At 38.3% G+C, this 27383-nt stretch overlaps 1 protein-coding gene across 2 annotated transcripts in view; it reads right to left on the bottom strand.

Annotated features, from left to right (window-relative positions):
• LOC112961353 (microtubule-associated serine/threonine-protein kinase 4-like) overlaps positions 1-27334 on the bottom strand; it is an 89316-nt gene extending 61982 nt beyond the window's left edge. For both annotated transcript variants that reach the window (XM_026056437.1, XM_026056438.1), the window contains exon 1: positions 27093-27334. In XM_026056437.1, coding sequence (XP_025912222.1) covers positions 27093-27184 — 92 coding nt within the window. In that variant the 5' untranslated portion in view covers positions 27185-27334. The remainder of the gene's footprint in view (positions 1-27092) is intronic.
• Positions 27335-27383: the final 49 nt, after the last annotated feature.

The raw sequence follows: 27383 nt of genomic DNA on the forward strand, positions 1-27383 counted from the left end.
TCTCCTAAATAATCGTGTACTTCTGTTCTGTTCCTTCCCACCTCTAAAAAACTGACTCAGAACTTAACTGTTACAGAGATAAATATTTAATTATGTAACATAAAACAGACTATTAAGCCATCAACTCCACAGTTGAACAATGTTCATAAAATAGCTGCATACAAGATAAAAGTCTGTAATGCATGTAAGCGGGCAAACAGTGAAGAGCGGGCAAAGAATACTCAGGATCATAAACCAGTCCATGGCACAATTCAAGTTCATTATCCACAAAATGCAATTTTTGCAACTTCTTAACATACAACCTATTGAGAACACACTGATGGGATCATTTAAATCCCAGTGCATCTTGAATTTCTTTTTTAATCTTATTTGTGTTCTGGAAAGGAATATAAACCAAGTTATGAGGTGAACAGCACGTTCACTATCATACTGAGATATAGTCATCTAACTTAATTCCACAATGCACTAGTATTTCTTTCAAAATAGAAAGATAAATAGTAGGATGTATTTTCCACTACCAGAAGCAGTGTGAAAAAATACACAGTGCTGGCCTAACTCATTCCTAAGTATGATTATTCTTATTATTCTACATAATTTAGGAGATACAAAAAAAGACACAAAACGCATCAAAGAAAAATAACTGGGAGCCACAGTAATGGGTTGAGTACTACTATAAAGTACTACCTTAAAAAAAAAAAAGTGTCATTCATCACACCTGTGAAGATCAAAGAGTTCATAGTTTGGAGCTCTTAGCAACATGAAGTAGTGTTTTGATTTGCATAGTGATAGCCCTGCAGAAATCATTTGCATAAGAGAGGAAATACCCTATTTACTGGAAGCATGGCTATCACAGCTGCACCACACACAGGCAACTCAGAAACACAGGCCTCCCTATGCTCTTGGCTATCTCCGACAATTTTGTATTAACCCAGGTCATTTTAGATTTGGCTCTAGACTACAAGCTCCTGGTACTGGTTACTGCCTCTCTCGGGATAAGGGGATATGGCCAGACACTTCTAATGAGGTTGCCATGGTCATCTTCAACCTAGGCTGAGTGTGGGATGTTTCTTACTCTGGCTCCTTGCTTGTTGTTAATAGACTGGGGAAAGGGGGGGGAAGAAAAGGAGTAAGGTTAGTTGGCACCACACTGCGTGTTATTCACTACTACTGCTCTTTCCAGAGTTTCAGCTCTGTGTCAGACCAGAGCGCTCTCTCCTAGGCTGTTACGCTCAGCCCYGGACAGAGGACGCTTGCCTGCTTGGTCTGTCACCAGTGTGGGAGCTAGTGTGGTGCCCCGTGACGGGTGCTGCTCTCCGAACAAGGAATCCGAAGCGGGGCAAGGCGGCAGCTGGGGGATCTCCTTGCAGCTCAGCTCTCAAGCCGGAACCAAGGCACTGAGCAGCTGCCTTCGCCACACGAAGGCCAAGTGGAGCAGTCCAGCCAACTCATAACTTCTGTCCAGATTGGTCCTTAAGAAAGGATAGCATCCTGTTCCAGCCATATTTCCTTTGAACAACATCTATCTACACTCAAGGACTTACACCACAGTCAATCCCCAAAGCTGTTTCAATACTGCAAGGGAGCCAAGATCATCCCCTGAGCTCTCTGAAAGCCTGGCTGAAATGCTGAGCCCAGCATAGTTCAGAAGAAAGATAAAAAGTGGGAGTATCTCCAAACTACAGACAGGAGACCTGCTCATCCAGATACTTATCACAATAAAATCCTGTACACCTTCTCCCCAGCCTTCTCATTCTGCTTTCTGCTTAGACCTACCACCTCTTGGCTTTCTCTTTTTCCTTACTGGCAGCTGTTCCCAACAGCACAGCTCTGGGCACAACTGTTCCTAACGTACTGTATTTCAAGGGGTTGGTGTGTCAGGATGATGAGACAGAYAGACCTCCTCACAGTGTTGAGAGCATTCCCCAAACAGCATGGAGAGTTGATTTAAAGAGCATCTCTCTTGGCTGAAAGAGCACAAATGATGCTGATACTTGATAAAGTCTCAAAAGGTTAAAGTCTTATATCATCTGAAATTATCACATATTTATACATATGGCCAGCCTAAAAATTCAGATGCCTTAATGTCGGAGTAGACATCTTTGATATACCTCAGAAACAACTGAACCTTTTCCATTTGGGGGAAGGAAGGAGTGAGCGCGGGCTAGAAGAAATGATTTAGTTTGCTTTCCTTCATGCTACAGAAGTTTTGCTACATCTTTTTTTCAACTTCCTCAATTTGTTTGTCAAAATAATTTATGTTGCCAAGGCAACATAACTTTTTTTTCTCAAAAAACCCCCCCAAAAAACAGAGGTTTACTGAAACAGAAGTCTATGCAGTACCCTCTATCACATGAAACACTGTCTGTTCTCCACTGTACTCCAGAGACTCTCCCCATGAGAAAAGCCACTAAAAGACAAACCCTAGAAATCCTTTTCCCTATGTTATTTCATAATTTAAAAAATGATTTTCTTTGAAGTATCATTTTTTTTAAACCTTGAAGAAAGAAGTGCAATTAAATTAACCAAATCCTAAAATCTAAGAGTAGGAAATTGGGAGCTGCCTGAAGTACAGACAATTTACATGGTTTCATATTCAATCTAAATAATTCTCTTCTGTTTTGATCCCTAAAATAATTTATACCTACCTCATTTCTCGTACAACTAAATAGTAACAATTCCTTTTACTCAAAATAGTAGCGAACTTGGACAGAACTGCTTCTCTTTGCTAAATTTGGCAGCTCTTGCCCCTTCCCCAGTCCTCAGTCAGACCCCCACTCAGCTGCTGCTCCTTCAAAGATGGTACTTACCCTGCTTGGTCTTCCCTGCTTACAGTTCCACACTGCTTCTCTTTGGGCTTGATTCTAGCAGCCCCAAATCCTTCCTCCACTGAAATCCTCAAAACTTCATCCTCTTGGAGTACTCGCTCAGGCTTCCCCATGCATAAACACACAGCAGTACCTTACATTTACTGTCATAAATATCCCTGGAGGAATATATATGATAAACACACATGTTATCTGCAAACCATTAGCAAATAGTAGCAAGCGGAAAAGAATCAGCAGGTGACATAATGCCAAACCAACACGTGACTGAAAAACTGCATCCCCAGATCAAATTTACTAGAAACAAACCCAAATTTCCTTGCTTGTACTGATTTGAACAGGATATTAAAGAAGCTACAAGACACTTTTTAATTGTATCAAGTGTTCTATTTTCTGACTGAAAAGTAATATGCTCAGAAACTGACAAAAAAATACCCCTTGGCTAAAAAGCAAAGGCAGATCTAGGACATTAAGAAAAAGTCACTTAATTCTTCTACAGCCATCTATGTCTGTCTATCCCTATTTTAAAATGGTAATTGTGCAAATTATACCTGATTATTACCAGTTCATTGCTGATGCTTTTTCGTGCAAGACTTCTGCCTTTCCTAAGTTTTTTCTGAAACTGGTGGAATTATCTTTAGCTAATTCACACCAAAAAGGGATGCGGATCACAGATCTTCTGTAAATAATCACAGACAAAAAGAAAGGGGTGAGTGCATGTGCGCGCGTATGTAATTTTTAATCTTTTAGCTGGAGAAGGTTCACAACAAGGGAATTCAAGAACAGGAAATCAAAAGAACACCGAATTACATTTGTGAATAATGCATTGTAACCACTTCATTTCATTATTCAGTATTTCAGTGCAACTTTTTCACAGCACAATACAGCCTAGCTTAAACAGAAGTAAAATACATTTAAAAGGAGGGGGAAAAAAAGACCTCATTGAAATACAAGTCTGTAAACAAACTCATACAAAAACAAGAAAAAAAAAACACTTTCCTTCATCTTCTCTCATAAAGATCCTGACATCACTTTTTTGTCTTACAAGTTTACATGAATTACTAAACTATGGTTTAGTAACTGTGTTACTCAGAGGGGATCTTTGCCTCAGACCCAAGAGATGTTTATAGAATTGTTAACATGAACATTTTGGGAGGGCAAGACACTAGCCAGTTCTTCAAAATCCCATATTGTTCTGTTTGGAAACATTTTGTAGACACTGACATCATGATTGGCAGCCACTATAGCCAGCATGTTAGAAAAAGCTCTCAACCTCTCCAGTAAAAGATGCAAAAAGCCTACTAGGAGCACAGTATTTCCAGTTTCTCACAGGAAGCAGATATGCACATCCACAGTTGTAAAATTGCCTCTGGACCCTCCAGGACTCCCTCACGAGGTGGCAGTGATCAAGAACTTGTCATACAAGAGCTGTCTGTCAGGGAACTTGCCTGGAGATAGCACCTAGCTCCATTGCACAGCAGGGCACACGACACACCAGTGCTGGAAGGACTCAGCCTCCACTACCTGAAAAACTGCTGGCGGAACAGGAAGGTTTGCTAATACCAGCCCAGCAAAACCTTAATGCATCTTACAAAAAAACTCCTTTCCTTTTCTAAAAACTTCACATCCTCATGAGAGGCATACAGATACAAGGGAGGTGACAATCTACATGCACACACACACACACACACACACAGAGTTCACCTGTATTCACCAAAACCACTGTTAATCTCACTACTTAAATATATAAGGCCTATCATCACTTAAGCAGCTAATGCTTTACAAAGTTTTGAAGCAGAAACAGATGCACTAAACACTTAACAGCGAAGGTGCATTTTCAAGCTCCTCCATGCACATACACCTATCTTCCAACTGTGGGGACTGCAAGACCTTCAAAAACAGCAGGAATCATGACAAAATAATACAGCTACAAACACCTAACATTTAAAGCAAATGCTTATATCTTAATTCAGCAGTAGTTTCTGGAAGCTTGATGAGTTTGAACAACAACAAAAACAGGCTTCCTTTTATTGCAGCCAAGACAAAAAGAACGTCAGTCTCCCGCAGACACACACTGCTCCCAACACAGAGCGGAAGGGCCTCAGCACACTCATTTAACCTCCTGAGAACCAGGAGAGAGGATACAACTGCACAGACCGGAAAACACTGCAACTATGAAGCACAGTTGTTTACCCAGCATCTGCAAAATAAGGAAAATGACTTTCATCCCTTTTAYGTCACTTTGACATTAACTGTAGTGGTTTAGATTTCTCTTCTTTTCCCCTGCACATCTGAGTCACCAAAAATATGCAATAAATGTCTAATTTTAAACAAAGCAATATAATATAATATATGCACTGTAAGAAGTCAGTAATATTGAAATAAGTTTGTTTCCTTTCTTAGAGGAGTTAATACAAAATACAGCAAAAAGGGTCTTGCTTATTTTTATAACTGAGCTTCTCAAAAAGTTAGAGTCAATATTACACAATTGAAGTCCCCCATCTACCATATGATCACAATAAACATTTTGCAGTTAATATTCTGTACTGTCTTTTGTTTAGGCATAAGTATTCAATAGTGGTTAAACAAACTGTTAATATGCAAGAATTAAGGGAATAAAGAAAATATGGAGGGTTTTTTTTAATCGTTATTTAGGACAAAATGTGGACATTTGAGAACTAGGCCCTTTGCTGTTTAAGAACCTGAATAGGAACATTTAAGCGTGAAGCATTCAATCTGCAAACTGCAGATGTTCCTATGAGACCTCTGCCAGACTGACGGCACTTCACAGATGAAGTTCACAAACAAAGGACCCTCTCTCTTACTGAAACCAATGTTGTCCTTCCCTTACACCACAAGCTGAGCAAAAATTTTCTAATTAAATCATAATTAAGCATTTAGAAGCAGAAAAAAGTTCTTTCACTGTGCCCATTCAGCTGTTGGCATCTGCTGAGACTGCCAAAGAGGACATCCATTAATGCCAAGTATGGTGGCCTCCATGAAGAGGCTATCTGTTCGGTAGGAACTGGCTGTCTGCTGAAACTCATACTGAAATATAAGTTACCAAACAATCCATGCTAATAATTTTAAGACATCACGCGACACATACGTGCGGCCAGCAAGGCAGCATTACCCATCTGTCATATTATAAATTAGTCTTTTTGTCCTTGAAGTTTTCCAGACATAGTTAAATCTTTAAATAGCAAAACAACAAATAAATAATATCTGAAACTATATACACAGTCTTTCCTTTTTCCAGGTGGAATAAAGACTGAGTTTATATAACTAACTATTAATTATGATTTTTGTTTTGTTTAACAAAGCTTCATGAGAAATTTGACAGGAAAAAAATAAATACCCTTTAGAGTATTGGCTTAGAGCTAACACTATTTACAAAACTACAGAAACTACATCAATCATTTCTTTTGACTACAAATTTTTATTAGACATACAGTAACTACATATGAGAGTGAGCTACATATCTATACTGCTATAGTTATACCAGGATATTCTCCATTCTACAGTTATAGTTATACCAGGATAAAAGTCCTTTTTAATTGGTTCAGATTTTCCTAGAGGGGAATAGGAACAAGTCACAAGAGCATAAACTCTCTTTTCTAGCTGTAATTGTATACTAACATAGCTATGTCAGAAAAACTAACTGGCTAGATCTAACTCAAATAATTACTCCTATATAAAACCTGCGCATAGGCCTTAGAGCAACCTTTGGTTCCAAACAGCAGTACATTCAGCAGGAGGGCAATCTATTATACATGCAGATCACACCGGTTTGCTGCAAAGTCACTATGAGGTAACTGAATAATCTCCAGTGAAGCAATTCAAATATCTCCAGGCACAGTCAGCAGTGGGGAAGACAACACAATGATTCCGAGATGGAGTCTCTCTCTCTCTCTTTTTTTTTTTTTTCCCCCAGTAACACTTAATCATCAAGCACCACACAAGCCAAGAAAGATTAGATGATTTAAATGCTTCAGGTTGCTGCCACAGGCCTGGCACTGAACATATATGCACATTTATACTATTAAAAATAGCACGGCGCAGCATTAAAAAAGTCTCAGCGGCCTAAGTTTCAAGGGACTGAATTACTCGGAGTGATGTCAGAAGCAAGCAATGTAGGCCATCCCCAACGAGCACTGATGCAGCGCTCGCGTTATGCCGCCAAGTATCCCCTTCCCCCTGACGTACTGTGCCACTTTAGTGATCCGAGTATCCAAACCTCGGAAACAGAAATATCATAGTTAATACAATTTCAGCACCTTTAAGCCTATACAAAATAGCTTTTCTAGAGATTAAGACGCTGTGGTGCTGGGCTGCAGTCTCTCAGACAGGCTTTTCCAGGTTCTGAAAGAAGCTGACACGTAATCCAGGGAGAAGGGAATTTTTCCTCTCTGCAATGGTATACTTCACCCTCTTTCCCACAACTGGTGACCCAGGACAGCTACAATGCAATCTGACCTCAAGTTTGTCTACATCACTGATTATGTCTAATGAAAATTTGCTGAGAGAAACTGGAAAATAAGTAGTATTTTTCCAGAAAAAAAAAAGATCTGCTTTTAAACAGATATTCATTCAACACTACAAGTCCAAGTAGAGTTCTAATGGAATGAAATGTTCTTCCAAGAATGAATCTGGTTCACAAAACCCATCCATATTTTTTAATCAAGATTTCTGCCTGTGAGTAATGTCTTGCAGAGACTTGCAATTATCAGAATCAAGTAAGCTAGATTTCTCATTTATAGTTCTCTTGATCCTTTCAGGAATCAATAACTTTATTTTTTCATGAAAATCCAGAAACAAAGTAATAAGGCAAGATGGCAATTTAAAATTAACTGTTTTATCTCTATATACATTTATCTACTAGATTAAAACCTATACAAATGGTACAGTATCCCAGAAGAATATAGAGAAAATATTACATTCATCTTGAACACAGCATAATGTGTGCAAGCAAATTACGAAAGAAAATTTTGCATATACTTTCCCCCCTATCAACTGTCCACACCAGGAAAGGTGTATTTTACTACCAAAGTAATATACTAATTGCCCATAAATAGAAGAAGTAGGTCATGGAGTATTCATGAAAGCAAATGCCAGTGACTCACCCAACATGTAAGGAAGAGAGGAAAAAAGAGTGCAAGGATATGATTTATAGTGTGCAAACAGCTATGAGCTAATACCTGAAAGTGAACAATTTCACAATGAAGATTTAATTCATCCTGGTGTGTTACGAATGAAGCACTATGTAAAAGAACTAGTAAAGCAACCGCCAATGTAGAGACTAAAAAGCAAGCTGCGGTAATTATAGGTAATATTTTAATTTTGAACACATTGGATAACTTACTGTCCACAGCTATGAAAGCTGACAACCTACTACTCGCATAGTGTGTCCCCAGACACAACAGTAGCACATAGGTTTAGGTGCCATATCTGGCAGTGCTGCTGGCAATAACAAAAAGAACCCGAGGCGCTATCAAAAACACTGCCTTTCAAAATATGTAACATAGGATGGCATATGTCTATATTTAAACTAAACTGTTGTTTAAACAATATCTGCTCCAAGGCAAGCAGGACTGCAGGCAAACTAAGAGCAGACCAAAGGGACTGTACAGGCATACCTCGGAGATATTGCAGGTTCGGTTCCAGACCACGGTAATAAAGCAAATATCACAATAAAGCGAGTACCACAAATTTTTTGGTTTCCCAGTGCATATAAGAGTTATGTTTACACTACACTGTAGTCTATTAAGCGTGCAATAGCATTATGTCTAAAAAACCAATGTGCATACCTTAATTAAAAAATACTGTATTGCTAAAAAACGTTAACCATCATCTCAGCCTTCAGCGAGTCATAATCTTTTTGCTGATGGAGGGTCTTGCCTCGATGCTGATGGCTGCTGACTGATCACGGTGGGGGTTTCTGAMGGTTGGAGTGGCTGTGGCAATTTCTTAAAAGACGGCAGCAACGAAGTTTGCCGCATCAATTGATTCTTCCTTTCACAAAGGATTTCTCTGTAGCACGCAATGCTATTTGACAGCATTTTACCCACAATAAAACTTCTTGCAAAAGTGGAGTCAACCCTCTCAAACCCTGTCACTGCTCTATCAACTCAGTTTATGTCATATTCTAAATCCTTTGATGTCATTTCAACAATGTTCACAGCATCTTCACCAGGAGCAGATTCCATCTCAAGAAACCACTTTCTTTGCTCATCCATAAGAAGCAACTCCTCATCTGTTAAAGTTTTATCATGAAATTGCAGCAATTCAGTCACATCTTCAGTCATCCATAAGGGCTGGAATCAACTTCTTCCAAACTCCTGCTAATGTTGATATTTTGACCTCCTCCCATGAACCACGAATGTTCCTAATGGCATCTAGAACGGTGAATCCTTTCCAGAAGGTTTTCAATTTACGTTGTCCAGATCCATCAGAGCAATCACTCTCTATGGCTCTTATATCACTCTTATAAAGCCTTACAAAATGTATTTCTTAAATAATAAGACCTGAAAGTCAAAATGACTCCTTGATCCATGGGCTGCAGAATGGACGTTGTGTTAGCAGGCATGAAAACAACATTAATCTCGTTGTACACCTCCATCAGAGCTCTTGGGTGACCAGGTGCATTGTCAATGAGCAGTAATATTTTGAAAGGAATCTGTTTTTCTGAGCAGTAGGTCTCAACAGTGGGCTTAAAATACTCAGTAAACCATGTTGTAAGCAGATGTGCTGTCATCCAGGCTTGGTTGTTCCATTTATAGAGCACAGGCAGAGTAAATTTAGCATAATTCTTAAGGGCCCTAGGATTTTCAGAATGGTAAATGAGCATTGGCTTCAACTTAAAGTCACCAGTTGCATTAGCCCCTAACAAGAGAGTCAGCCTGTCCTTTGAAGCTTTGAAGTCAGGCATTGACTTCTCCTCTCCAGCTATGAAAGTCCTAGATGGCATCTTCTTCCAATATCAGGCTGTCGCGTCTACATTGAAAATCTGTTGTTTAGTGTAGCCACCTTCATCAATTAGCTTAGCTAGATCTTCTGGATAACTTGCTGCAGCTTCTACATCAGCACTTGCTGCTTCACCTTGCACTTCTATGGTATGGAGATGGCTTCTTGCCTTAAACCTCATGAACCAACCTCTGCTAGCTTCAAACTCTTCTTCTGCAGCTTCCTCACCTCTCTCAGCCTTCAGAGAATTGAAGAGAGTTTGGGCCTTGCCCTGGATTAGGCTTTGGCTTAAGGGAACGTTGTGGCTGGTTTGATCTTCTTGATCTTCTATCCAGACCACTAAAACTTTCTCCATTTCAGCAAGAAGGCCGTTTCGCTTTCTTATCATCCACGCGTTCACTGCAGTAGCACTTTTAACTTCCTTCAAGACCTTTTCCTTTGCATTTGCAGCTTGGCTAACTGTTTGGCACCAAAGGCCTCGCTTTTGGCCCGTCTCGGCTCTCGACATGCCTTCCTCACTAAACTTCGTCATTTCTAGCTTTTGATTTACAGTGAGAGACGTGCGACTCTTCCTTTCACTTGAACACTTAGAGGCCATTGTAGGGTTATTAATTGCCCTAATTCCAATATTGCTGTGTCTCAGGGAATAGGGAGGCACGAGGAGAGGGAGAGAGACGGGGGAACGGCCGCTCGGTGGAGCGGTCAGAACACACACAACACCGATCGATTAAGTTTGCCGTCTTATATGGGTGCGGTTCAAACAAACAATTACAATAGTAACATCAAAGATCACTGATCACAGTTCATCATAACTGATATAATAATAATGAAGAAGTTTGAAACATTGCGAGAATTACCAAAATGTGACACAGAGACGCAAAGCGAGCACATGCTGTTGCAAAAATGGCACCAACAGACTTGCTCAAAGCAGAGTTGCCACAGACCTTCTATTTGTAAAAAATGCATTATCTGCGAAGCACAATAAAACGAGGCATGCCTGTACTGTCAACTGTTACAACCACACAATGCAGTACTTGCAGTTATTCTTAAAGCTCTAGCTTCTGGATACATGTCACAATTTGACAATCCCAAGTGTTAGGGGGTTGGGGTCTTCTTTTGCCTTAGGTTTTGTTTGGGGGTTTTTGGGGGGGKTTTTTTTTTTGGAAGTTCATGTTTCAAGCCCTATTTTGGCAATTAAAAGATTTAATATGAACCCTAAACATCTAAAAAAAACGGTCAAAAATTAAATCCTATCCATGAATACTTCCACATTAGAAAAGCATATGCTAAAATATAAGCAGTAATGAATTCCCAACAAACGTGAATGCCACTTTGGACCCATGCAACAAAGTTGAATGCTGCAATTCAGTACACAGGTTTTCTTTACACATCCGACCCAGTAAAAATTCCAATATTACATAGCTAAGCAACTCACAACTATATTATCTTGGAGTTCTTAAACAAACAGATGTGTTCAGCTTTTAACTTAACAGTGTTAACTTAAAAGCTCTGTTGGAGCAGTAGTGGCAGTGATAATGGTGGAAAAAGCGCATCGAAACCAAGAACGAATTTGTGTCAAAGATTAGCAGAGAGTTGGAACTCTCTTACAAAGACCTATTTTACCTAGGTCTTTGTTTATAAACTGCTAGTTGCATACCAACCTAAGAGAACTCAGCCGTTATTTCAGGCATGAGGAGAAATGTACTTCAAAAAGTGAGAAAAATCTCAGAACTTATTTCCAGTGAATACAACTGTTTTGAATTAGAATTTGTACCTATGACCAATACTAGATTTAGAGCTCAGAAACACTCCGTTTGCCATTAAAACAGTACAACAACGGGATCCATGACAAGAACAAATTCCCCCCTTTTATCAGCTATGTCTAAGTAGTACCATGTCACATGAAGTTCCTCAAATTCTCTATTAAAACATACTGCTATGCTAGCAATTACTTCTAATACGGACAAGTTAAAAATAAGACTATCCATACATTTCTGCAAATTCTACTGCCAGGAGATGACAACTTCATCATTATTATTCTGAGATTCACACCAGTTGTTCAACTGCAGAAAGATGTCTTGAAGATTATCCAGTCATCTCAAACAGCATGGATGAAGAAAGCTGAAAGTTGAATCTAGCTTTTAAAAATAATTACATAGTTTTAACAGGCTTGACTACTCTGTTACACTAAATCTTGCTTTGGCACAATTTATACAAACTACCCTTTTGATGCAATGGAGATATGATCAAGTGGCACCACTACACATAACATCCCGTGCTCTTCTAACTTTTTCAGTAGTAGATTAGAACATATTACCATGCTAAAAGTTTAAACATTAATCCTTCATTTCATGGATTTTGCAGGATAGAGACCCAAAACTTCTAAGCTGGTTCAGTGATTTAATCAAACTAATTTAAGCTCTAGTTCACCTTTCAAAAGAATTATTACAAATCACCTCAAACGTACTATATTCAGCTCAAAAAACAAATCCAGGCATATACCTGAAAGACAAAAGGACATCAGCAGAAGCAGAAACTTCCCAAAAGTATTTATTATATATTAAAAAAAAAAATCATTAGGATTATCCTTTCTTCAAATGATAAAAATTACCATTCTCATATAAACAGATTTTACCTTTGAAGATGTAAATTAAATGATAAAGCATTCACATAAATCAACATTAACATAATCATATGTTTTTTAATCACCTCCCTTCTACAAACCCGTAACTAAATATTAAACCAAAATGATTTTTCAATCTTTCAAAATCTCAAGAAAGTCTGTGCAGGAAATGATAGCGCACAGTTTAGAAGGACCAGACAATTAGCCTGATGYACGTATTGGAGTGTGACTAATAAAAAAAAGTGACTGATTGTTTTCTCAACCTGGCTTAAACGGATTACAGAGATTGACTAGTTTTTATGGAGAAGTAAAATCCTTTTGCTTCATCATGACTAGCATAAGTTTATCTGATACAGGACAGTAATCATAGCAAAATTTTAAAATGTGACTAATTAAAAAAACCCAAGACACTCATCACTAAATTGGCATTCAACTGTTCATATTTCCTCCTGCAGTTTGGTGAAATAACAATGTAATCTGCTAATTTCTTGCTCCCAAAGTCTTCTATTAGATTTCATATGAATTGTGGGGACTGCTTACTGATTCACATAAATTCTTTATTTCTACGTATTCTTTATACTGAGAAATAGCATACTTTTCTCTTGTTAGTTTTTCTTTATTCTTCCTGCTTTTCTTCATTTTTCCAGTAAACAAACTCATAAAGACAAAAATAACAGCTTCACACCTATTTAACACAGGGAATCAAACATACAGTATCATCTTGCAAAAATCTGCTAAGGTCCCAAGAGTTTCTTTAAGACTGAGGCTGGACTGAACAGTAAGTTACTCATGCTCGTTGGTTTGATATTACAGCTCAGGAGATAGCCACTGAAATATCATCCACTCCAGAGCTCTAAAACAAGCTGTGGCAGTAATTTCAGAAAATAATATTCTGCTTTTAAATTCTGAGTATTCATAATGTTATATCAGCCATATCTTTAATGATAGTAATTTAGTCACTCTCTCCAAAGGACAAATTCTGGTCTTCCTATTCACTAATGTTTCCCAGCACACTTAATCATTGTAAAAAAGTAGGAACATGTCATTCATTGGTGGTAGAGACAGGAATCGTGTTGTAATGTGATATAAAGCTACATGTCATATCCTTTACAAGTCTACCTCTAATAGTCTAAACGCCTGTAGCCCTGTCACCTCATGCTGTGATTTTGTCACGTCTCCGGCTATGCAGTGCTGGGCTAACAAGCTGCTGCTGGAAATGATGACGATCCCTTGTGAGTCAGTGCTAAGCACACAGGCTGGGATGGTGCTGCAGGGCACAGCACTATTTCTGAGATGAATCTGGGCTGCCAACCACATGAGACCATTAGAGATCACTGCTTTTGCTAAGCATACAGGTAGCCAAGCATGCACGCTTAAAAAACCTATCGAACATTGAGAAATCCGGACAAACTGGATACATTTTCTTCAGTCATAGGTTGATTTTCAAGATCTCAACAAGCTAAGTAAAAAAAGTTTTAACAGTATTTTAACAGTATAAAATAGTTTTTGACATTTTAACTTTTTAACAGTATAAACATCCATGTTAAGCAAACTCCCAGCTATCCTGACCTKTTGTCTACCAATGCTCAATTTATTAGCAACATACCTTGCAATGGATGTAATCTACTGAAAGCTGCCCAGACTAACAAAAACAGACATGTAGCTATTGTATATACACATAATTCTATCATTCATACTTATAATCATCACTAACAATGAAGCACTATGAGGATGTTTTGAGAATAAACATAGCAATACAAATTCTTATCAAATCGCAGACCAAGCATAAAAAGCAGATACAATATACAGATAACCTTCAGAAGGTTATCACCACCACACGTACAAAGAGAAGCACAGAAGTTCACTGATTTTGCTGAGGTAAACAGGTGACGTGTGGCCACAGCCACAGTACAGATCAGAAGTCAGACTTTCTTGCTCAGACAGCTGAATCATACCCTCAAAATTACAAATATTTTCAACAGAAAAAGTAGTCAGTATAGTTCAATATTGTCAATTTATGAATTCAGTCTGCTGGGAGAAGCAAAGGAAAAGAAAAATCAAACAAATCTGAAGCAAAATTATTGTCACTCAGTGTTACAGTAAGGTGCCCTCTCTTATTTCAAAGAAATCAAATAACAAACTAAGCATACATTATACATCAAACACCAGAAATCTTGGTAGCTGCTAACTCACCAAGTGTATAACGCTGATGAGCATTTCATATTCCATACTGAAATACAATATGAGAAGAAATGTACAGGTTTCATTTTCTACACATCTTTTTCTTCTAGAAGGACATATGAAACCAGAAAATTAATGAACTAATATGTACTTCCATACAGCCATGTAGTACTCCTCCCATCCAAAAAAACAGCTATGCCACTATATGTACATTTAATGGTGCTTTTTGTCTGAAAACGCCTTTAAAATAAATGCATTAAAGTATTATTGGAATAAATGGTAAAGTTATGACTTGATTTTTTTTGTTGCTATTAAAAACTGTGCAATTATTTCAGACCCTAGCCTTCCTTCTTTAGACTACAATGGAATCAATCTGCCAAAACTATGCAAAACTGGAGTGGACTAGTCTCCAAGACTTCTAAAGAAGAAGTATTTTGTGGGAAGATCTGTTTGTAAATGAGAAGACACCACACCTTCTCCTCTCAAGAACAAGATCACTGGTCCAATATGCAAAAGAGCATAATGAGAAGGAGCGCTATTACAGTAGTATTGCTTATATAAAAAGTCCTCATTGTTGTAGACATCATACAAACACAATAAATGACAGCCTCTGTCGCAAAGAGCTTACACAGTCTAAAAACCAAGGCATAACATGTAGATGAGACAAACATTTCCAACAGGTTGGAATAGGGTGTGGATGAGGTCAGGTGACAGAAAAAGGGTGTGCTACAATTCTTGGCCATCAGGAAGAGTAATCACAACTCACTAATCATCTGGCCCATTACCTAATTTAAGGCTATTTGCATCACAGCAGAAATACACTGTAAAAAGCAATGTACAGAAAAGGATAAAATCACCATTTCTCTAGTCCTGCTTTTGCTTGGAAAGTGTTTTATGTCTTGTGAACACTACTGTCAGATGATTCAAGAAAAAGAGGGGAAAAAATTTGAGACTGGTCCAAAATCCATTACCTTCACATCATTTTCCCTTTGGTCTGTAAGGTTTTGGTGAGGGAATGGTAGCCGTCACTTTTGATGTAGAACTGATAAGAATCCATCGGCTAATAAATGCACAAGTTAGTAGATTAATCTAATGTGGGCTGTTCTCATAAAATAATGAGTATCAAAAAACAAATAACTATTAAAAAGCCTGATATTGGGCACTTATCATAAAAACATAATGTGCCACAATCCTCCCAAAGACTAATACAAAGTATTACATTTTAACTACTCAGGCTTTTAATGTATTTGAAGAAGTCCTGTATTCCCCTTCACTCTTCTTGAGCAGTTGTGTTAACACTTACTGCCTTTGAGCTCAGGATGGCTATTGTCTAGTGATAAGTCAATCACTCATTGTTTATGAGTGTTTTATTTTTACTGTATCTTGGCATCTTTCAGAAAAGTAGTTTTGTAAAGGTACTAAGTTTGCAGAGTAGAAAAATCATTGTTGACAGCAAAAGTTGTTCAGATGAAATATCCTTAAAACATGTATGAAAACTAGAACGGAAGAAGTGCCTCCATCCTTACTTTTGATTGCGCAGCACTACGTGCAGCTCTACTATGCCTCCAAACAGGTCACTGCAACACACAAAACGCTGAGCCAGTAGTTCTCAAATTCTAATCCCTTGTCTGACRCAAAAGATGTCCGTTACAAAAAAAGAAAACCTTTTTCATATGAGCTTTTCTATAAAATAGGGTAATTATAATGGCTGTCATAATTTTATACCTATTGTTACCTACATATTTAACATGCTTATTTTTATTTGAATACACTTATTTTTACAGTAGCATAGTGTAAGAAGGAATAATGCTTAAAGTAGGACACCATATCATCTAAAATCTGATAGATATTCTAATATTCTATATACATCTGTTCACCCCGACTAAAACTATTTACAGCAATATCTCATTTTCATTAGGGTGCTGGACTTCTAGCAGTGGACATGCCTACCACATCTAATGTTCTAGCTCCTGGATCCTGTTCTCTTGATTGTCCATCCTGCCCACCCATTTCTTCATTCCTGTGCTATGTTTTGGAGCGATTCAACTAGTTCCCTGCAAAACAAAACCTGGGTGCACTTCTAGGGATCATTTCTCACAGGCTGTATGAACAAGATCGCAAGTTTTGCCTCCCACTGCACTACACAGTCTTCCAACAGTACCTGAGCAGGACTTGTTCCTTCATACAACCCCCCCCACAATCCATACAGTTTGACCCACATAACAGGGGAAGACCATACAATTCCCCCCACATGCACGCACACACACAAAAATAATTATCAGCACCACCTGGGTATCCCATGGGCCCAGCAGAAACCTGGGCCAAGTGTTCACAGTGTGGACAGAAGCCACTCCGTATTGCTGGCCCATGGGCCAGGGCCAACTTCCAAGGACAGGTACCAAAAAAGGGATTGTTTTCTCAATAAGATTTGTGGGAAATTTGGGAAATTTTTTTCAGACCAACTGAGGCAGAAAATGCAGGCAGTTCTTTGGATACAGGACACTCTTCAGATAACTGTTTCCTTCTGCTCTATTAATATCCAACTGTTGTCTTTTGAACCATATTTAGACAGTCACAGATCCAAAGGACTTACAGTATTTTTTTTTTTTTTTTACATTTATATAAAGATTGGCCCAATGTTCTCTGAGGCTATTACTAAGTATAGTGGCAGATACATAGCACAAACAATTAACTAGTAGCAGCACAACACAGATCAATAACAAATGTGGCAAATCTGTAAGCTTTTCTCAAACCTGTAAATGATTAAATAAATGCATTACCTTGACCAGGAGGGCAAAACTGCCCAATCTAACACTACATTATTCTATGTCATGTATCCTGTACAACATCAGAGCAGGTGATCTTACTGGTTCCTTCTTGCCTTATAATTTATGAATCAGAAAAAGGAAACACATGATCATTAAAAGGTATTAATTTACAGATAATGCTGAATGCCTAGGTCTGACCTACACAAACAATTTGCATATTTAATAAAATAACCTAGTATATTCATACACCCTAGTATGTTTAGTATTTCCTTTAAAACATTTCCTTTACAGCACAAAAATAAGAAATCTGTTGTTCTAAGACTTGAGCAGGACATGTAACGGGGTGAGGAGGAAAAGAAAAAATTCATTTCCAAACTTGAGGGGAAAAAAGGGGGGAGGAGGAGAAGCAGCTTCATTTTGGTTTTGAAACTTTCTTCCACCAAGAGAAATCAATCTTCAAAGACTTACAAAAGATGATAATATTTTGACGTTTGGCAAGACAGAATAGAATGCAAGACACAATCCAAAAGGAAGGAAAAAACCTAGACAGAAGCCTACTGCCCTACAGAACTCATGTTCTCTCGTCAGTCACAGGTCACAGATGGAGAGCAGATGCCTCCAGATAGAACCATTCAATCATCAAAATATGGCAGAAGGATCAGGGAGCAAGGCAAATCACCAAGCCAAATCACCAGAGAGGAAGGCAAATCACGGGGAAGAAGAAGAAGAAGAAGAAAAAAAAAATGCTTACTTACAAAATGTATTATACATTTTATTTGTCCATCATGTGGGGGAAGCAAAAAGAAGGTATTCTGGTAAGACTTGATCGTACAGCAAACTCACATAATCATCCTTTTGCGTGGGGTGTTCATATACAAGATGAACATATTGGACTTGTYTGACTGCCTGTGCTTCTACTATTACAGCACTTATGGAAATTCCCTTGACTTATACACGCATAAGAACAAGCTAGACAGGCCTAGATTCACCGAAAAAGCATATCTGTAAAATGAATGCACACAATCAATATTTTACTAGTTAGCCTTGAGAAGGTTAACAATATTATCATGAAGGATATCAATAAACTATGACTTCTCAATGAACAGCACTGAAAGACAAATGAGTTACATATGTGCATTCTCATTTCAGTTTCCACAAAAAGGAATAAAAGCTCTGTGTTGATTTACATTATGAAAACTGTCCTGACAACAAATTCCAACAAATTCCAGTGAACACCAAGGCATCTGTCAGTAAAATATAAAACTCTGAATTATTCTTATAATCAACATCTAACTTCTATTTCACCAAGGATTATATTATTATGCTTATGTTTTAAGTAAGTTAAATCTGTAAGTACATAAATATTTTCTAATACACTAAAAAAATTTTGATTTGCCTTTGCTCAATCACCACTAACTGAAATAAACAGGAAATGCACATATCTGAAGCCAGAATTTGGCTCAAAGATTTCTAGGCTCATTATTACTAAGCTATCTATTGTTAAATTAAATGGCACTACCTGTTATAAATAATTCTGTCAACAAAAAAACTATGGAAGTTCAAGTTTCTATCGTTTTGTGTCTTCCCATTGAATTGTAACACTACATCCCCTACTCTCCCCTGCAAAATTCTCAGCTCTCCTGTGCCATTCACTCTCCAAACAGCTCCTTCCCTTGCCGGTGGTTTTAGCTAACCAGAGGTGCGCGTGACCCTTCCCACAGCCACTCCAGTGCCACCTCTGGGACATGTGGCCCGAATGCCACCAGCTCTGGGCTGAGAGAAGATGCCGCCTCTCAGGCATGGAGGGCTCTGTGCACGTGCCAGAGCAGCCAGCGGGCACGCGGGTTCTTCCGCTCCCCTACAGAGCTCCTCATGTCGCCCGCAGGGAGGAGGTTTGTGGGCTAAAGTACATGCTCATAAAACATACTGTTCTCACAGCTACCTCTCTTTTGTTTTCTACTTTGAAGTTCCTCTGCCTTTTTGTGTAGCAATACCCTTCCAGAAAATTCCAGCAGCTCATTCAAGCAGTGGCAATACCAGTTTCCCAAAGAGAAATTTAAAAGATTTAAGAACAAGAAGAATTTAAATTAGAAGCTGATTTGTTATACTCAAGATTGATCAAAGGAAGTTCAGCTAGTTCAAACCACTGTATCCATCTTCCCCATAATATTAGGATTTAACACTGATGCTTAAAAGCACCACATTTAAATATATTTCAAAAACAGCAAGGGCTTCTCACAGAAACTAATTTCTGACACTTTTAATACAACAAATTTCTATTGTAAAAACTTCTTTCTCCCAAGCACAGAGGAAAAAAACCACAGGGCCCGCTGATGCAGCCTGTCCCACCCAGGTAGCGCTCTTGGGCCGAGCGGGATCCTGTACCCAGACTGGCCCGTGCCAAGCTCCTACAGGGTGGCCGGGGGCCACCTGCCTGCAGTGGGAAGGCTGGCAGCACAGTCTGCCTCAGTGCATTACGGGATCAGCTGAGGAAAATAACGCCAAGGCCATCCTCCCTAATGTCTCAGGTATGGAAATGCTGAGTGCTGCTTAGAACAACCACAGACGACAAGTACCAGCATTCAAACTTTGTGACTTGTAATTTATTAGTCTTCTCAGGTTGAGCTCCCAACAAAAATTAATACTCATACATCTACTTCAACAAAAAAAAAAAATTAAGTTGTTTCTTCACCTACTTCTTAAGAGAAAAAACAGGTAGATTTCATGGTACTTCAAAATGTAACTGCTATGCTAGTTTGAATTAGTCAAAAATTTGGGACCAAATAAGACAGTGAAATTCAAGGAAATAAATCTACTTCTGCCAGTGGTAGAAGAGGGTCTGGAATCTTATTCAATCTGAGGAAACCAGCCACATCTTCCAGAAGCAAGATTAGAAACAGCTGTACTTGGGGAGCTTTCAAAAGCCATAGCAGGAATTCACACTATGAACAACATAAATCCCTTCCTGGATGGATTAGCTTCTATCCTATTTATGCCTAGATGTGCCTTTGAATAAAAAGCACAGGTAAGAAGAATACATTTTTCTGATTCCTGAATTGACCTCTTAAAATTAATCTCACATTTAACTTCACAACAAGCATATTTTATAGCAACTGTTTTAATATTTATATACACAAATGTCTGTGCACCCACATGTCTGTGTATTTACAGTCTGCATAGGTGTATATATACACACAGATGCATTAAAAATAAAAGACAATATACATATCCACAATATAAATATCCACAGATGTTGGTAACAGTGAGTGCAATTCCCCTCCAACCATGCAAAAGGAAAGTTCACATTCATGCAAGTCCCCTGAAAACAAAAAAACCCAAGAATTTTGTCGAACAAATAAAAATAGTGCTCGGACTAATGTATTCTCTTATTCACACACACACCACACACACGCACACAATTAAATTTTGTTTTACAACCAACTTACTGTCTTATGCTCCAGGAAAACAATGTTCTTAAACTCTTCAATAAAATACTATAATCAAGCACCAAGAGTAGTCAGGATACATACATTTTTATTAAAATAATTTCAATATACAACAATTTGCAATTAATAATTATTTGTTTCAACAAACTAAGCAGCATCAGGAGTGGTATTTCTTCATTAGTCAAATAAAGATACTTGAATCTACATAAGCCCTACCTTAATCTGCCTATCATTTATATAGATTTTTAAAATTGCTTATGTAAATTCTTACAGAAGCTGAAGTAATAATTTCATAAGATAATACATATCCTTGATTTTCCCGTGATCTGGGTGAAAGTTAAAGATTATCTAATATTTTAAACTAGCCTCGTTAGCAAAGACAGACACCCAGGTCATGTATAAATAGCCATCTCTCTACCAGCAAGCAGTGCCTTACTTGACATCATCAACGTTTTTATGAGGAAAAAAGAAGATCCACTAGTGGATAACCTTTTAACAACTTTTCTTTAAACTATTTTTTTTCCTTTAAACTAGGTTTAAAGTCATATGTTAAATCCAAACGATAGAAATCAAAAGCAAGTTACTACATGCTAGAACATCTACATAATACTCCATATGCAGAAAAAACAAYGGGTGGGATAAGGAAACTGCAACAGTTTTTAACTTTCTAATCACCAAACTGAGCAAGCCAGTATTTCATGGGAATAACAGATTCTACTTACAATAATAATCTTTGGGGAACAATAGACCATGACGGTTTTCCTTATTCCTAAACAATTATTTAGGGAAGACTATTGCTAATTCAAAGAAAGGCAGAAAAAGCTGATGTATTTATTCTGGCAAAACCCCAGTATTTTTGCACTTATCTGTCAGTGACAGGAATACTAGTAGTGCGCAGTTTGCAGTTTTGAAATCTCTCTATTGGGTAGATCAATCTGGGAATTGTTCCGGTTTACAGTACTTCTGAGATATGTTTATATTTACTGGGAACCGTGCCAAGGGGAGTTCTAGTTTGCTACTATTCAATTTGTAGTGGATCACTGTTTTAGCATTTTAAATAAAAGCACAGAATTGGCCTACCACAAGATTTAAGGATGTACTGGAAGTATTTTTATTTCTCAGCTTTATTCAGGTGGAAGATTCTACTAAGCAGGTCTAAATAATACTGACATGTTAATTAAGTAAGTCCAAATACCGATACAATATAGAATGCAAACTGCTACAAAAACAGATTAAATCATTAGTGCTAAAGTAGCTTCAGAAACAAATAGAAAAATGCCAAGAATGTTAAGTGTGAGTGATCTCCTTATACATCTCTACTTGTGAAATCTTAAGTCACATTAAAGAAAAAAGTAACCATGTACATAATACCTGATAGACCCTCATCTCAGATGAAATTCAGCATACAGAATGTGTATACACAATACTTGCATATTATTCCTAGGTACGATTTCATGTACKAATACTATACACACACACAGTCTTGTGGGGCTGTAAATGCAGGCAGTGAATTTGGGAAGGTTCAGAGGCAAAATCCTCTAAAAGGTTCCCAAGAAAAAAATCGAAGAGCTGCCACTTAATGTGGCACACTGTTGAAGGCGGCTGTAGGAAGGCTAAACAATACCTACTGTTTTTCTTACTTTGGGAAATATGGTAAGGCATAGATATATCTATCCTGGTGCCTTCACTTTACTTTGTTCCTTTCAATGAATCTACATCGTACTACAATTTTTTGTAACATCTAACACTGGGACATCCTGATCCATGTCCAGAGCCTATAGGTAATGTGAGAATATAAGAAGGGAAACTCTGTGCAATCTGTTAAACAGTTTTACATCATTATTAATGCAGTGTGACACATTTAATATGCTTCATTAAAAATGTTTAAACCAGTTAGCAATAACTGCACATTCTGAATACACCAGCTCAAAATATCAAATGGTTTCATGCCCAATAATTAACCAAATCATATCCATGAAAGTTTTCTACTTTCTAAGTCACATATACTGAAATGTATAACAAATTCACTGGGAACCTAGCTAGGAATCCACTTATCTGGGCATCACTTCCAGCTTTGATAAAGAATTACCAGAGGCAAGTCCATCAACAGTATGTACAACCATAAGATTAGGTACATAGCTTACTGCTACCAGAAGCTTGAAGTTCTCTGACTGAAGGTGCAGCAGAAGCAGCAACTGAATGAGTATGCAAACATGTGCTTAAAAATTACATTTGAGAAGGATCAGTCAACATCTGATATAGTAAGAACTTAATGGCTCTACAGAACATCAATAGCAGATGAAACCCACATTTAAATGGATGCGAGCAGCAAGACTGAATCTCTCTGCAATGTGCCCACATCATGTGATGTGGCACAACAACCAGAGCTAATGAAGAGAAGTCAGGACTACTGCCCTTTTGACTGATTTGAAGGACAAGGACTATCTCCTACTCTGTATCAGCATTATTAACCACAGAGGTAAAACAAACAAATAAACAACAAGCACTTCTTGCAGCATGTCCCAGCACCCTTTACAAGCTTCCTTTTATCTTGCTTTTATTTTTGCCTTCCCCAAGTGTTCTACAGTAAGATTCTTAGGTTAAATCCTAAGATCTTGACTTAACTGTTTGAAAATAGGAATCTGTCAGGATAAAACCAAGTAAAAAAACAGATATGACCAAACAAGTCCTTACCTGTCCGTCTGAAGGAAAGAAACAACAATGGCTCATCAGAGGAAACTCAACATTGCCAACACTGAGCTTGTCAGCAGAACTAAAAATACATTAATTGCTTTAACAAAAAGATTGGTCAAGTAAACCAACCAGAATAAAAACAGAGCATTCATTTTCACAGGGAGACTGTAAGACTATCCCCCTAACACAACTCTTACTGTGATTGAAAGGAAATACAGTTAGCAAAATACATTAACACTTTACCAGCTACCACAGAAAGCAGTGGGATCATTAGTCTATCAGATTAACTTTCAACAAAACATTCAATGACAATGTGCTACATAAGCACAGATAGCCTGCACAGGTGTATTTCTTATTCTCCTCAATTTTAAGATAATTGTCTTCTCTCTGAACCTGTCCAACATCTCTTAGGATAATAAATATTTGCATCCCTCTCTCTTTCTCTCTCTGCATGTAGGGGTTAAGGTGAATGCAGAGGGTAGAAGTAAGGAACAGAGGTAAAGCTCTTCTGATCACAATACTACAAAACATACATTAAACAATGACACAAATACAGTAAAAAGCAATTGCTTAGTAAATTTTAACTGACATTTACTGCTATGTAATAAAAATCAAATAAATGAAGCAGGAACACTGGCAGATTCAGCTGATATCAACACAATTATATTTCATTACTGTGACTGCTTTTATGTTAATAAACATGCTCAGTCTTCTTATGTCACCAACAGGATCATGATAATAATACCATCTTGACAAAGAAAATATCTATGTAAAGACCAAAACCAAGAGTTTAAGTTATTACTTAAAAATCACTCAGTCTACTCAAACTGCTAACTCATGAAAGTTCAAAAGGTCTGCTCAGTATTTTCCAGGGAACATGTTGTTCCAAATCTAGTAAGATTACAACAAATTTTGACAACTCTGTTTTTGAAAAAGTTTCCAGTGAAAGTTACATTTTTCCTTTGTTTTTAATGTTTCTGAAATGATTATGAATTGTCAGAACATATAAAGTGATTACTTGGTGATTAACGAATACTTTAATCCTGTAACAGGAAAGTGTCTTCAATACCACTTCGATGACTGTACACAAATAACATGGAATTTCAACACAAATCAACCAAGAGCCTACTTCGACCAAGAAGCAATTAGGCAAGCATTTATGCATGCTTTTGAAAAAAAAATTTTCTGACTCAAAGGAAGGACGACTGTAATAACTGTTTCCATGTAACTACCACAAAGAGGTGGGAGAAAAACAAAATCATTGGCTTGTTGGTTTTGTAAAAGATATACACAGAAGGTAAGAGACAGAAGAGAGAACAGAACTATATAGCTTAGAATGCAGCTGAGAACATTTAGTGACCCTTCCATATGAAAAAATGCGCATGTGTGTGTGTGGGTGCGTGCACACACTCTTACCTGTATAAATCTACACATTTACCTAAATAAACATATGTATACACATGCACAGAGTTGCACATTCTCTCTCTCCTCCTTTACTCAAGACTAGATGCCATTTCAGGCAGGGACCTGAAATTAGTTCTAAGGGCCCACACACCTATAGCAATAGAAAAAGAACTTAACACTGGGTGGTATCTTCTCCATAAAAGGACACAGTGCAATCCACGTAATTTATAGGCACAATGATTTGAATAGCAAACATCTCCAATTTATAATTTGAGAGAATTTTTCTACCTGCCAGTCCTGAAAACCCACTCCACGACTTGAAAGGCAGGCTTCTTGTTCAGGTATAACTGCCAGCAAGAGCTGCCACAATTGAAATTCAACTAATAAGTCTGCTGTTAGAAAACAGGAGTAAAAAGATCTTAATGAAAGACTTTAGTCAGCAGAGAAGACCATAAACCAAGGAAATTTTATGTCCATTATAACTCAACAGCTAGGCTGAACACTGCAACCCAAAGGAGAACAGACTATCTTAAGTTCTTTACTTCTTAGTATCTCAGCAAAGAGAAATAAATTCCTACACCAAGTAAATCTGTACAAAGAAACAGAATTCTCAGTGAATACAGCAGACAATTCTCATTATCCCAAAAATCAGGAAGGGGTTCATGGAAAGCAAGCGGCCTAACAGACCCCAAGAATCCTGGTAGTACAGTTAAATGTAAGGGAACTGATAAGATAAACAAAGCTAAGAGGTGCTAATGCATAACCAAAGCAATAAATTAATGCTCTTGCATTGGCAAGGAGACCCAAAGCCTGTGGATACAACCAGAAAGACCAACAAATGTCTCTCTATAAGCTTCATGAAGAATCAAGGCTTGTCATTAGTTGGACAGTAGTTCATAGACAGTACCACTATTAAGAAACGAACAAAAAAAAAACCACACCACACAACCATTCTCAGGACTCAGTGGACCCAAATCATTCAATTAAACACAGCCAGCAGATTCAGATCACAGGAACTAGACTTCCTTCAAACCTACTCATACCTTTTAAAGTGCCTGGAAAGCAATGCAAAATATCAGTGGTTACCACTAGATCCAGGACTCTTCTAGAAAGAAAAGCAATCCTGTGGCCTGTATCTAGCTATCCTTCCAGTCTTCCCATGTAACAGTGGGGTCTGTGACAGACTGAGCCTTTAAAGGCAGTGCAGATGAGATACAGCCCAGAACATGAGGATCCAAATAGTATCTTTTAATTAACTAAAGCCCGTTTCTGCAGAACTAGGAGAATCTGTGCTTTCTGTATTGCTTTCATTTCTTTGGACAGTTTCATCACTCTGGGATGCACCATCTACATCAACAGCTGAGTAGGGGCCAGAGCAACAGGTCCGGTACAGCACTGAAGAAGCATTCTCCAAAGACAATACATAAACTAATATTCATGGTAGTTTCACAGACAGAAGCGTATCATATTTTAACAATGCACGTGGTACGTCTCAAAGGCAAATGGAGGAGTGGTGAAGAGTGTTACAAACATTATAAACTTTTGTTACTTGTGACAGAGGCATATACCCAACTGCAGGGATACCATAGTACAAAAAAATGACCAAAATGTCAATGCCTGCCTGTCTTTTGTCCATTAATGGCACAATCCCTAGCTTCTACTTAGCATTTGCTATTTCCAGACCTTTTTTCCCTTCTGTCAAGAAGGGAAATGCTACAAAAATGAAAAGGCCACTCCTGTATTAATAAATACCAACCAGCCTGTCTAAAAACAAGCAAAATTACACAGATCCGTCTCTTTAAGAACACGGAATGAAACAGGCTATCCTGAATTGTCCATATAAAGTATATCTGCTTCAGATAAGAGGTCAAATATTTGAGAGCAAGAGTCTCAAAAAAGGAAGACGACAAAATAACAACGTATTATAAAAGAAGAGAAAGTAATACACAGCATTTGGTTGTAAAAACACCAGAAGAGAAAAACTCCACGGGGTGCTCTGCGACAGGCTCCCACAGCTCCGCGTTTAGGCTAAGGAAAAGCCAAGGAGCCGAAAGTGCCCAGCTGCCCCAGGGGGCTGCCGGTTCGGTTTGCCAGCCCCGGGGAACCAGGAAGTCCGGCGGCCTGACTCAAGCAGCCACCTGGGAGCGGGCGGGAGCCGGCGCCGCGCCGGGCCCGCCGCAGCCTGCCTTACCTCTGCGTGCGGCGGAGGCGGCTGCCGCTCCTCAAGTGCGGCAAAGTGAAGTTGGAAAGGACCGTCCAGAAGTTCGGGTCAGACATATCCATTTCTCTGTGTTCAAATCCCTAAAAACTCAATGCCATTATACGAAAAGGACGAGGAAATAGCTCCCGATTATGTTGTCGCTCCCTGGGGAGCGAGCGAGAGCGCGAGAAAGAGCCGCCACGGGGGGAAGAAGAAGGAGAGAGGAGGTAACAGCAACTCGCACCGACACCAACTTTCCCGAGCGGCTGCTCAGCCGGCGCT

The sequence above is a fragment of the Apteryx rowi genome, unplaced genomic scaffold, assembly GCF_003343035.1.
Source record: "Apteryx rowi isolate R43461 unplaced genomic scaffold, aptRow1 scaffold_131, whole genome shotgun sequence".
NCBI classification, from domain to species: domain Eukaryota; kingdom Metazoa; phylum Chordata; class Aves; order Apterygiformes; family Apterygidae; genus Apteryx; species Apteryx rowi.